Below are 14288 nucleotides of genomic sequence, written 5' to 3' on the forward strand. Positions count from 1 at the left end.
AACACTTTGGGTGTGGGGTGGGAGTGTTGGACAGTGTCTGAGTCTAGCCCATAGCTGTCCAGTAGAAATATAATGAAACCCACATGAGTAATTACACATTTTCTAACACCCCATTGACTTGGGGGGGGTTGAATTTTAATACAGAAAATGTGATATCATTGTGGCATTATGGAAATCTCTAAAAGTTTTTTTTTTTTTTTTTTGGCAGTTTTTGGCCAGGGTTGGGTTTGAACCTGCCACCTGCGGCATATGGGGCCGGCATCTTACCCCTCTGAGCCACAGGCACTGCCCAAAATCTCTAAAAGTTTTTAATAAGACCATTTACATTCTCTTTTTCTCATTATATTTTCAAAATCCAGTGTGCATTTTATTTATTTAGTGTTTATTAAATCATAGCTGTGTACATTAATGCAATCATAGGGCACCATACACTGGTTTTATATACAATTTGACATATTTTCATCACTCTCGTTAACATAGCCTTCCTGGCATTTTCTTAGTTATTGTGTTAAGACGTTCATATTCTATATTTAGTAGGTTTCACATGTATCCTTGTAAGATGCACCGTAGGTGTGGTCCCACCACACAGGAAGCACATCTCAATTTCCATAAGCCCTATTCCAAGGGCTGGACAGCTGGGTCTGGATCCGTTCCCCACACCAGCTTCCCAAAGAAAGAATCATGTGCAGAGTGCGGTGACTCAAGCTGTAATCTTCAAGAAGGGTGGATTGCTGGAGCTCAGGAGCTTGAGACCAGCCTGAATAAGAGCAAGCCCTTCATCTCTACAAGGGTACATGTGAAACTTAGTAAATGCAGAATATAAATGTCTTAACACAATAACTAAGAAAATGCCAGGAAGGCTATGTTAACCAGTGTGATGAAAATATGTCAAATGGTCTATAAAACCAGTGTATGGTGCCCCGTGATCGCATTAACGTACACAGCTATGATTTAACAATAAAATAAAAAAAATAGAACAAAAACAAAAAAAACCTACCTGGGCATGATGGCGCACACCTGTAGTCCCACCTACTCAGGAGGCTGAGCCAAGAAGAGGCTTGAGGCCAGGAGTTTGAATTGCTGTGAGTACGATGCCAGGGTACACTACCCATGGCAGCAAAGTGAGACTTTGTCTCATAAAAAAAAGGAAATCCAGTGTGCATTTTTCTCATGGGAAACACATCTCAACTCCCATCAGCCCTATTCCAAGGGCTGGCCAGCAGGGTCTGGACCCTTTCACAAAACCAACTTCCCAAAGAAAGAATCATGTCCTTTGTTCCGACTAGCAGACCAAATATCATAGGTTCAGGTCCATGAGTCTTTTATGCTGTCATTACCTATTACGAGACACTGAGATGCCTACTCACGTAAAGATGAAAGAGCCCCAAGGAGTATTGCCATTCACTTCGTGGAACTACAATATCATGTACATTTTCCCACAGACAGTGGCCATGGCTGAACTATTTAAAGAAGGAAGCAAGTGTTCTGCCTGCTTATCTTACCTTGAAAACCCCGTGTACCTAAATTGTGGCTACATCTGCTGCTTCCGATGCATCGGCTCACTCCAGAAGGAACCCCGTGGGGAAGGTGTCTCATGCCCTTTCTGTTCTGTGGTCTCTCAGAAGAATGACGTCAGGCTCCATCACCTGCTGAAGAGGATGGTTTCCAAAGTCAAGAAATTAGAGCTCCAGCTGAGAGCAATTCTACACCAGAACCCAAGGATGCTGAAGTTCTGCGGTAAGAAATCTGTGCAATCTGCTCTCAGCCCCACCAACGGCCCTGGAAAAAACAACTGTTCAAAAGATTCTGCATTATAGGTGGGCATTAGCTGAGTTCTAGCACCTAAAAATGTTATGCCCCCTAAGAACAGTTCTCATTCTGACCTTAGATTTGAGTTTTTTTGGTTGTAGCCATCATTGTTGTTTGGCAGGCCCAGGCTGGATTCGAACCTGCCAGCTCAGGTGTGTGTGGCTGGTGCCTTAGCCACTTGAGCCACAGGTGCCGAGCCAGATTTGAGTTTTTGAAGGAAATATAATATTTAGGTGTTCTAGTCCTGTGCTGTCCAATATAGTAGCCGCCAAGGGCTACTGAACCTACTGAAATATGGGTAGTGCCCCATGTGGAAAAGACAATAATTTCTGACATATGGCCTTATATGTTATTTAAGGTATTTTGCATATCTTATTGCTTTTTTATTTTTTGAGACGGAGTCTCACTATGTCACCCTTGGTAGAGTGCTGTGGCGTCACAGCTCACAGCAATTTCAAACACTGGGACTTAAATGATTCTCTTGCCTCAGCCTCCAAAGTAGCTGGGACTACAGGTGCCTACCACAGTGCCCGGCTATTTTTTGTTGCAGATGTCATTGTTGTTTAGCTGGCTTGGGCCGTGTTCGAACCCACCACCCTTGGTGTATGTGGCTGGTGCCATAACAACTGTACTACAGGCACGAAGCCAATATTATTGCTTTTTAAAATATGTCTACAGAAAAATGTTAAGTAGTATACATGGTTTTCACTGTATTTCTGTTTTTGGCCACGGTTGGGTTTGAACCCACCACCTCCAGTATACGGGGCCAGCGCCCTACTCCTTTGAGCCACAGGCACCTCCTGATGGTTTTCATTGTATTTCTTTGGGCAAGACTGACCCAAACTATGGCTTTTCAAATTTGAACATGTGTTAAATTACCTGGAGATATTGTTAAAATACAGATTCTGAGTCTATAGGACCAGGCTGGCCTGAAAATAAGGATTTCTGACACTTTAATATTTCCTATTATTTTATAGTAAAATTGTTTTCTAATCATTCACAGTATTTGTTAGTTGTCTATATTTGGACTGAGTCTGTGTTAAGTTGTATAATTTTGTGAGTAAACAACATTCCTAGTCTCTGTCTTCAGGGATCTTATGCTCCAAAGGGGAAAAAAATTGATAAAATAAAAAGAACTTAATGTAAAAAGAATACCTACTCTAAGAGATGCTTGTGACAAATATGTTCATTCTCTATATGAAATCTGACTTAACTGAGGAATCCTGGGTAGTTTCTTCTGGAAAATTCTGATTTAGGGAAGAAGAGTAGCTTAAAGAAACACGTGAATGAGATGTTTGAGCCTTTACATTAGAATTGAAAGTAGACTCAGAGTCTGTGTATTTGCTGATTTACCTTTTTGTCTTTCCACAGTAGATATGACTTTCAATGTTGACACAGCCAATAACAGACTAATCATTTCTGATGACTTGAGGCACGTCCGCTGTGGACGTATCACACAGAATCGCAGACAATGCCCTGAGAGATTTGAACACTCAATCTGTGTCCTGGGCTCCCCTCAATTCACCTCTGGACGCCATTACTGGGAGGTGGACGTGGGGACAAGCAAAGAATGGGACCTGGGTGTTTGTGAAGAATCTGCCGATCGACATGAGTCAATTCTGCTGTCTTCAGATATTGGCTTGTGGACTGTGGGTTTGAGAAATGAAGAGCTTCTTTCAGCCAGCACTATGCCTTTAACCCCCCTCTCAGGGAGACTGCCATTACGCCGAGTAGGCATTTTCCTGGATATGGACGTTGGAATCATTTCCTTTTATAACATCAGCAATGGAGCCCATGTTTTTACATTCACTGAAGTGTCCACTGAAGAACCATTGTGTGCATTTTTTTCTCCTGCAAATCGAATTAATGATGATCAGGGCTTCCTGAGTATCTGTCCCCTGATAAATCTGGGCACTGCCAGGTCTCTAGTTTATCTGGAGCAAGGCAGATAAACTTTTAGCCATAAAAAACATGTGGAGAAAATCACTTAATGCTCAAAGCTAAAAATGTTTCTTCTTGGTTCAACATATGGGACAAAGTTACAGGAGAAAATATGAAACATTTTATGAATCATAAATATAAAGTAGGTGAACTGAGAAAAATTACATTTCAAAAATTATTTTTTTTTAAGACAGAGTCTCAAAGCTGTCACCCTGGATAGAGTGCTGTGGTGTCACAGCTCACAGCAACCTCAAACTCTTGGGCTTAAGCGATTCTCTTGCCTCAGCTTCCCAAGTCGCTGGGACTACAGGCACCTGCCACAATGCCCAGCTATTTTTTTTTTTATTAAGTCATGTACACATAGGTCATGAATACATTTATGCATATGTGGGGTACAATGTGTTGATTTTTTAATACAATCTGACATGTTTACATCAAACCATTTTTTATAGTTGTCATTGTTTTTAGCTAGCTCCAGGCTGGGTTCAAACCCACTAGCCTCGGTGTATGGCCAGGGTTCTACCCACTGAGCTATGGGCGCCGCTTTACATTTCAAATATTAAGTATTTGAGGTGATGGCAATCATCTTTCAGAACTAACCTGAAATGAAGAGAATACTCATTGCTGATCACTTGAAGGCAAGTAAAAAAGTCAGTACTTCCTAAAGCAATCTACCGATTCAATGCCATCCCTATTAAAATACCAACATTGTACTTTCAAGACTGGGCAAAAATAATTCTTTGTTTTGTATGGAACCAGAAAAAAACCTGTATAGCTAAGGAAGTTTTTAGTAATAAAAACAAAGCCGGGGCATCAGCATACCAAACTTTAGGCTGTAACATGAGGCCATAGTGGTCAAAACTGCATGGTACTGGCACAAAAATAGAGACATACACATTTGAAATCGAATAGAAAACCATGAAATGAAACTAATATCTTACAGCCACCTAATCTCCAATGAAGCGAACAAGAACATACACTGGGAGAAAGACTCCCTATTCAATAAATGATGCTAGGAGAACTGGATATCCACATGTAAAAGACTGAAACTGGACCCGCACCTTTCTCCACCTTTCTCTATTAACCTGGATGGAAGTGGAACACGAGATGGGTAGAAGACCTACATTTAAGGCATGAAATGATAAAAATCCTCAAAGCATAGGAAAAACACTGGAAGATATCGGCCTGGGGAAAGACTTCATGAAGAAGACTTCCATGGCAATTGCAACAATAACAAAAATAAACAGATGGGACTTAATGAAACTGAAAAGCTTCTGTACAGCTAAGGAGACAGCAACCAAAACCAAGAGACAGCCTACACAATGGGAAAGGATATTTGCATATTTTCAATCAGACAAAAGCTTGATAAGTAGGATCTATAGAGAACGCAAATTAATCCACATGAAAAAAGTCAACAATCCCATATATCAATGGGCAGGAGACAGTAACAGAACCTCTTCTAAAGAAGGCAGATATGAAAAAGTGCTCATTGTGCCTAATTATTCAAGAAATGCAAACCAAAACAACCCTGAGATATCATCTAACCCCAGTGAGAATGGCCCACATCACAAAATCTCAAAACTGCAGATGCTGGCGTGGATGTGGAGAGAAGGGAACACTTTTACACTGCTGGTGGGACGGCAAACTAGTACAACCTTTCTGGAAGGAAGTATGGAGAAACCTCAAAGCACTCAAGCTAGACCTCCCATTTTTGATCCTGCAATCCCATTACTGGGCATCTACCCGGAAGGAAAAAACATCCTTTCATCATAAGGACATTTACACTAGACTGTTTATTGCAGCTCAATTTAAAATCGCCAAAATGTGGAAACAGCCTAAATGCCCACCAACCCAGGGATGAATTAACACGCTGTGGTATATGTCCACCATGGAATACTATTCAGCCATTAAAAAAATGGAGACTTTACATCTTTTGTATTAACCTGGATGGAAGTGGAACACGTTATTCTTTTTTTTTTTTTTTTTTGGTAGAGACAGAGTCTCACTTTATGGCCCTCGGTAGAGTGCCATGGCCTCACGCAGCTCACAGCAACCTCCAACTCCTGGGCTTAGGCGATTCTCTTGCCTCAGCCTCCCGAGTAGCTGGGACTACAGGCGCCCGCTACAATGCCCGGCTATTTTTATTTTTTTTTGGTTGCAGTTTGGCCGGGGCTGGGTTTGAACCCGCCACCCTCGGTATATGGGGCCGGCGCCTTACCGGCTGAGCCACGGGTGCCGCCCGGAACACATTATTCTTAGTAAGGTACCACAAGAATAGAGAAGCATGAATCCTATGTATTCAATTTTGATATGAGGACATTGACACAGTGGGGTGGGAGAAGGGGAGAGCAGAGAGAGAAAGGAGGAGGGAAGGGTGTGGGAAAGGAAGACAGAGAGAGGGAAGGAGGAGGGGTGGGGTCTTGGTGTGTGACACACCTTTTTGGGGCAAGACACAATTGTAAGAGGGACTTTGCCTAACAAATGCTACCCTCTATGAATCTCCAACAATAAAAACAAAAATAAAAAAAAAATTATTCCTGTGAATTATCAAAATTTTTCCAAATCCAAGATGGGTTGCAGGCACAAATTACCTATAATTCTGATGTGTATGAATTTCTACCATGTTTTAAAATGACAAATGCAATCATACAGAGTGCTTTATTTTAGGATTATAAGCAAAGCTTTAAGTGTATCATTTATATCAGAAGAAACATTACCAATTACAAATGATGAAAAAAATCTTATAATAAGGCTGTGAAATTAGTACATTAGTTTAAATTTAACGTAATGCTAATTAAACATTACTTTCTTTTTTTTTTTTTTTATAGAGACAGAGTCTCACTTTATGGCCCTCGGTAGAGTGCTGTGGCCTCACACAGCTCACAGCAACCTCCAACTCCTGGGCTTAAGCGATTCTCTTGCCTCAGCCTCCCGAGTAGCTGGGACTACAGGCGCCTGCCACAATGCCCGGCTATTTTTTGGTTGCAGTTCAGCCGGGGCAGGGTTTGAACCCGCCAGGCTCGGTATATGGGGCCAGTGCCTTACCGACTGAGCCACAGGCGCCACCCTAAATATTACATTCATACGAAAGAAAAAATAATATAAAGATTGGTGGGGCTGGGTTTTATTTTTAATTTTTTTTTTTTTTTTTATTTTGAGACAGAGTCACTCTGTCGCCTGGGCTAGAGTGAAGTGGCATCAGTCCAGTTCACGGCAAGCTCAACCTTCTGGTCTTAAGCAATCCTCCAGCATAAGTCTCCCAGGTATCTGGGCCTACAGGCACCTACCACCATGCCTGGCTAATATTTTCTATTTTTGTAGATGGGGGTTTCCTCTTGCTCAAGCTAGTCTTAAAATCCTAAGTTCAAGCAATCCTTCTACCTCAGCCTCCCAGAGTTCTGGGATTACAGGTGTGAGCCAGCGTGCCTGGCCTTTACTATCATGATGAAGGATTTTTACTAAGGTTACAGGGGTAACTGGAGATAGATCACCAATGAAAACCCCATTATCTACTATAATGAAATCAAAATCTGATTAGATTGAGGCAGGGTGTGAGGAGGGAGGGAAGGATGATCTCAACCATAAAAGGCCCTGGTGTGTTCATTCCCCAGAAGACTTGAGCTACCTGTGGGAGCAGCTGGAGGACAGAGGAGATTCTAGTGCAGAGGAAGTGAGTCCACCCTTATGTGTTTGGCTTTTTCTTCTTAGATGCCGAGAAATGGTGGTTATGACATAGGGGAATGAAAGAAATAAAGTTAGTGATTAATGAATTCAACAAATGCTGTCCAAGTGCCCACTGAGTGTTGACAACCAGACACACTGGATGCCCATGGAGTGGTGGGCAGTTTGGTTTTCAGTTCCAAGGCTGCAGAAAGGATGACTTTCTCCTTTACATAATCAATTTGTTGCTTAGGTTCCTCCAGGTGAAAAGACACCAGCATAGGGGTGCAATAACCGCTTTTCAGATAGATGCTCAGGCACCTCTGTTGGTGCAGCTAGGCTGGGGGAAAGGGTTGCATGGGCCCTTCCTCCACCACGGTTCAAAACACAATGTCTATTTGTGACTTTCTTTCCAGAGAACTTCAACTGCCTGATGGTAGGGTATGTGGTTAGGTCATTGTACTGTCACAGTCTTGTTTTGGGGATGACAAATTCGGAACACAATAACTTGGTGCATGTAAAAGTTGTCACGTGCCACTAATAAGTATTCATCGCATTGAAATTCACCCTGCCATGTGTGTTTCCCCAACAGTGGACATGGCTGGACTGTTACAAGAAGCAAGCAAATGCCCCATCTGCTCAGCCTATCTTGAAAAGCCAATATACATGGAATGTGGATGCATCTTCTGCCCTAACTGCATCTATTCACTGCAGACAGAGCCACATGGGGAGGATTTATTTTGCTATTTGTGCCCCATGATCTCTCGGAAAAACAACCTCAGGCCCAACTGGCAGCTGGGAAAGCTGGTTTCCAAGATCAAGGAGCTGGAGCCCCATCTGACAACTATTCTACAGATGAACCCAAGGATGCAGAAATTCCACGGTAAGGACTCTGTGACCCCTGCCCCCTTCCCACTACAGGTCCAGGAAGACTCATCTGTAGGATGGGCTCTCCTTTCCATGTAGGGATCAGCTGATGCCTGATGCTAAAAATGAGATGCTCCTCTGGCTTCAGTGGTTCTCAGCCCTGACAATAGATAGAATCATCTGATCTTTAACAAAACATTCCTCTATCCATGTCATGGATTAGACAAGAGAGTCTCAAAATGTAGCTTGCTCAGATTACCTGAGGATCTTGTTAGAATCTGGATTCTGAACTAGGAGATTTCAGATTCAATGACCCTGCTGTCTTGGGGGATCACATCAAACTTAGAGTAGCAAAACTTTGAGCAATTGAATCTGAATTTCTCTCTGGCTGTAGTGCTCCTGAGTCTAATGCTAATACCCCCTGGTAATTCTAATGAACAGTGAATGTTGGCACCATTGCACTGAATGGGCTTTCCCCAGCCTTGGGACGAGTTTGGTATGGAGCACCGGGGATGGGGGCGGTGTTTCAATGGGTGTGGGGAGAGCTGCAGAATCTGGTCTCCTCATCTGAGCACTATGGGCTTCAACAGGGGCCTTTGCTACAGAAAATACTATCCGACTCCATGACTCTGGAGGGAAAGCACATTTAAATGAAGAGATTATGGACTGCCTGGGCAAAGAATTGCAACGATAAAGAAAGGCGGGTTCCTGTGAAATTCCCCACACTGTTGAGTTCTGTGCAGTATCCTATCTGATACCCACAATTTCCAGTCATTTACCTACCAACATCTGGCCTTCTGCTTGAAACATAGAGCACAGATTCACTCTGTCCAAGCCAGTTTTCTAACTCTCTTCCTCCTTCCTTCTCAATGTCCACTCATCTTATTTAATCCACTAATTCATCATCAGAGATCAGTCACCCAATGTCTTGTTTTAACCTATGAAATCTACATTGGTGATTGCATTTGTCTTTTGACTTGAAAGATAATGTGTTCTGTCGGTTTTTTTTTTTTTCATAATTTTCTAGTCTATTAATTTCTTTTTTTTTTTTTTTTTTTTTGTGGGTTTTGGCCAGGGCTGGGTTTGAACCTGCCGCCTTTGGCATATGGGACCGGCGCCCTACCACTTTGAGCCACAGGGGCCGCCCGTCTATTAATTTCTGTAGGCCAGATCACACCCTTTCTTTTCTTCCTCCATTAAAATTGGCAGCTTCACCTTTCAGTCACATACCCATCCCTCAAAATGTTCATTCATTTTCATCTCCTGCACTTACACCAGACAATAGATAAATTATGTCTACTAACTTTTATTTATTTTTTTGGCAGTTTATTTTTAATGTTTATTTTTAAGTATAAATCAACCAATTATAGTTGTATATATTTATGGGATACAAAGTGACATTATGATTTATGAATACAATATGAAATCATTAAATCAAGCTAATTAACATATCCATCACCTCAAATACTTAACATTTTTTGGTGAGAACATTCAAAATGCACTCTTTTAGCAATTCTTAAATGTTCAATATGTCATTACAACTTAATAGGGGGAAGTGGGAAAGGGGGGTGGATAGAGGGAGGGTGCCGCGCCCACGGCATAAAGCCGTAGTGAGGCAGTGCTGTCCGCGTTATAGAACGACGGGAAGGTGGATTGTGCTCCCCGGAGCTTTGCCCCCAGCGCCCCCAGCACGTACAAGCATCAGAAATGTTGCTCAACGTGTTTAGGTATTTGCCAAAGTTTAAAGATTATGGCGTCTATTCATGTGACTGTCATTCTGTACCTGAAGCCAGTTTGTTCTGATAAATTGTCAATATGTACTTTCCTAAGAATGAGCACAATGCACTACTAATCCAGATAGAGCACAGCCTTGTGAGCTGCTAAACTCAGTGGCACCAACAATGAGCACATAAAGATGTTTTCCCACCAGTGAGCTAAGACGATAAGCCCAAGGACATGAAATACAAATTATCTACATAAGCTACAAAGTCACTGAAACACATCCACCCACCATAAAGTCCTGTTCAGAACATCTTGTTTCACCAACTGTCACGCATAATAAAAATCAATAGGAAAAATAATACTTGTCAAGGAATTTACTCTAAATCAAAATTATAATTATCAATAACAATAAGATCAAATAGTAAATGTAGAATTAGTCAAGCATTAACGTAAAGAAGATGTCAAGCTGTTCTAAAAAGATAATAAGAAACTGAGATAGGAGGAAGCGGGCAGAGTTGACTAATAACCGCCACCCTCCGGAAGCGGAACGTTAAAACATAACAATGCATGATAAATCACACTTGTAAACGCAAAGATAACCCGCGCACGTAAGCAGAAAGATTGCATTATGTAAGCTCTGTAAAAATGTATAAATACCAACATGTGTACCCAGTAAATTTACAGCTGCACACTTTAACCCGTAGTGTGTGTCAGTCTGTCATTTCTTCGCCGATCTCTCGACCTTCCTCGTTCCTTCTCCCTGCACTCCCTCGGACTGAAGGCCACCGACAGGGCGGTCCGTTGCAGGAGGGGAATCGGTGGGATCACACCTGTGGTGCATATTACAGGGGTAGTTGCGAAACTTGGTAAATGTAGAATGTAAATGTTTTGGCACAGTAACTGAGATAACGCCGGAAAGGCTATGTTAACCACTGTGATAAAAATGTGTCAAATGGTTTATGAAGTGAGTGTATGATGCCCCATAATCATATCATTGTATACAGTTATGATTTAATAAAAAAATTAAAAAAAAAACAAATACTAACTTTTAAATACCTGTTTGTTTCTTTCTTAAATTTGTTCCCATTACTAATGTTTTGCTTAAGGCTTCATATCCCACAGTATGGAAAATCGTCTCCCATCTAGGTCCCCATTCCTTCTTGTGGCCATGGGTCCTTTTAATGTGCAGGGATGGTACTTCTGTCGGCATATTTTCATCTGCAGAGATATCCCATCTCCTGTCAGAACTGTGAATGATATCTAAACCAATTTGTTTAGAAACATGGAGAACGAAAGCCTGGAATCCTGCTCTAGATACTATTTTTAAAATTAGATCATAACTCTGTACAGTACTGCATTTATGGGGTACAATGTGCTGATTTTATATACCATTTGGAATGTTTACATCAAACAGGTTAACATAGCATTCACCTCACTTATTTAATTGTTGTGTCTAGACATTTACATTCTACCATTAATATATTTGACATGTACACTTGCAATATGCACAGTAGGTGAGATTCCACCGATTACTCTCCTTCCACCCGTCCACCCCCTCCCTTTCCCTCCTCTCCCCTCGCCCTCCTCTTCTCTCCTTCTCTCTGGGCTATAATTGTGTTTTATCTTTTGTATGAAAGTGTGGGTGATTACATATTGATTTCATAATAGTATTGAGTATATTGGGATTTTTTTTTTCCATTCTTGAGATGCTTTACTAAGAAGAATATGCTCTAGCTCCATCCAGGTAAACATAAAAGAGGGAAAGTCTCCATCTTTTTTATGGCTGTGTAATATTCCATGGTGTACATATACCACAATTTGTTAATCCATTTATGGATCGATGGGCACTTGGACTGATTCCAGGACTTAGAAATTATGCATTGGGCTGCAATAAACATTCTTGTGCAAATGTCTTTGTTGTAAAGTGAGTTTGGGTCATCTGGATATATACCTAGTAGAGGAACTGCAGGATGGAACGGCAGGTCTACTTTTAGTTCTCTTTTGAATTGGAATAGTAAAAGGTGGAAACAGAAACATCATTAAATATTGTTAACTGGAATTTTCTTAATATTCTTTCTTAGAATTCTTAATATTCTTAATTTTCTTTTTCATTCATTAGTGTGGTAGGAGAGTCAGGGTGTCTAACTCAGAGACTTTCCACTATACAGGGAACAAAAGTTTAATTAATAAACACATATCACATAATGGAAAAAGAAGCACTACTATTATGAGTGAGTCTCATATTGCTACAAAGCATGCCTATGCTAATTTGATCTAGTCAGGGCAGCCAGGGAATTTCTGTCCTAAAAAGTTCTGATGTAAAGCAGATGAAAGAAACTAAAGTCAATGAGATATTTGGGACTTTGTAGTAGCCACGAAACATCGGCCTGGATTTTGTGCATTTGTAGAGATAATTTGCTTTTCTTTTTGCAGTGGATGTGACCTTGGATATTGACACAGCCAACAAGTTCCTCCTCATTTCTGATGATCTCAGGAGTGTCCGCTGTTTGTGCATCAAACAGAGTCGACAGGACCTTGCCGAGAGATTACAGTTGCCACTTTGTGTCCTGGGTACCCCTCACTTCACTTCTGGCTGCCATTACTGGCAGGTGGATGTGGGAATGAGCACACAATGGGACCTGGGAGTTTGTAAAGAATCTGTTCACTGGAAAGGAAAGATCCAACTGACTACAGATCTTGGATTCGGGACTGTGAGTCTGAAGGCTGGAGGCTACTCGTTTGCCAACACAATGCCTCAGACTGCCCTCTGCTCAGATACCAAGGTACAGAGATTGGGGATTTTTCTGGATATGGATATGGGCAATATTTCCTTTTTTGATGTAGACAATGGATCCCACATCTTTACGTTCACCAAAGTTTTTGCTAAGGAGCCACTGTGCCCATTTTTCGCTCCTTCAATTCCACCTAATGGTGATCAGGGTATCCTGAGAATCTGTCCTGTGATGAGCCGGGTCACTGCTGATCCTCTAGCCCATCCTGGGGAGCATGAATAGACCCCCATGGCAAAGAAATACTCACAGAAAGTTACTTTGTGGTTAGGCCTAGGCACTTTCTACTTGGTAAAAGGATTATACAAAAGTCATAGTAGAAAATATGGAACATTTCATGAATGTAATTAATGTAGTGTATAAATTGAGTGCTAAGTACTAATCAGATAATTTAATTAGTGTGTGTGTGTGTGTGTATATATATATATATATATATATTTTTTTTTTTTAGACAGAGTCTCACTTTTGTCCACTTTGACAGAGTGCTGTGGTGTCATAGCTCACAGCAACCTCAAACTCTTGGGCTCAAGTGATTCTCTTGCCTCAGCCTCCCGAGTAGCTAGGCCTACAGGCGCCTGCCACAACACCCGGCTATTTATTTTTAGAGATGGGATCTCTCTCTTGCTCAGGCTGATCTCCAACCCATGAGCTCAGGCAATCCATCCGCCTCAGCCTCCCAGAGTGCTAGGATTATAGGGCGTGAGCCTCCACACCCAGCCTACCCCACCACAATCCACTGTAGTTTTAGATGACTCAAGGATGATTGAGTTTGCTGAGTGAAAATGCAAAACCATGACTCCTTGGGGGTGGGCTGGGATGGGATTAGGTTCTATATTTAAGTGATTGGATTAAGTGCTCTCTTTTCCTGGGGAACCATTTTTTGGTTATTGCTGGTTACTCTGATGATTTTAAATCTAAGCAAAACATTCTCAATTCTCAAGTCCTGTTTTCTTTTTTTTAATTTATTTTTATTTTTACATATACATGTGTTAATAAGGTTTCCATTTTTTTTTTGCCTTCACAAAATTAATAAGACTTAAAGTTTCATAACAATAACAATGTTTAAGATAAGGACTAGAAACAAAAACCTCATAATGAACGAACAAACAAATACATTCAGAAAAGGAATCAGACAATTGCTACATCGAAATCTTAAGCAATAATAATAATGATGATGATGATGATGCAAAGAAAGTAACAGTCACATTGTCAAATAAGAGCATGTCTATTATAGAATGCTTTGACTCTGAGATTCAGTATGGAGTCATCAGTTAACTTCTTATTTTTTTTAAGCATCAAAGAATAGACAACTAATATTTATAAATAAAAGTAAAAGATAATTTCAAAAAACAGATCATGCTAAATCTTATAGGCAACAGAAAAAGAAGAAATACATCAAAATCATTCTACTTCATCGGGGTACACCTGTTATTAAAGTCGGAGAAAATATATTATCATAAAGGAGAAATTACAAACATATGTCACTTATAAATGAGGATA

General features: G+C 41.0%; 1 protein-coding gene and 1 non-coding gene across 2 annotated transcripts in view; both read left to right on the top strand.

Annotated features, from left to right (window-relative positions):
- The first annotated feature begins 1373 nt into the window (after nt 1-1373).
- Nucleotides 1374-14288, top strand: part of LOC128588747 (ret finger protein-like 3) — a 41880-nt gene continuing 28965 nt past the window's right edge. Inside the window, exons 1-3 of the mRNA XM_053595576.1 lie at nt 1374-1737; nt 8003-8293; nt 12433-12782. Of these exons, the coding sequence (XP_053451551.1) occupies nt 1374-1737; nt 8003-8293; nt 12433-12782 (1005 nt within the window). The remainder of the gene's footprint in view (nt 1738-8002; nt 8294-12432; nt 12783-14288) is intronic.
- On the top strand, nt 4316-4384 carry LOC128589556 (small nucleolar RNA SNORD2). The gene has a single exon (XR_008381098.1). It is a non-coding gene; the product is annotated as a small nucleolar RNA SNORD2 (small nucleolar RNA).

This window comes from Nycticebus coucang, chromosome 6 (assembly GCF_027406575.1).
Source record: "Nycticebus coucang isolate mNycCou1 chromosome 6, mNycCou1.pri, whole genome shotgun sequence".
NCBI classification, from domain to species: domain Eukaryota; kingdom Metazoa; phylum Chordata; class Mammalia; order Primates; family Lorisidae; genus Nycticebus; species Nycticebus coucang.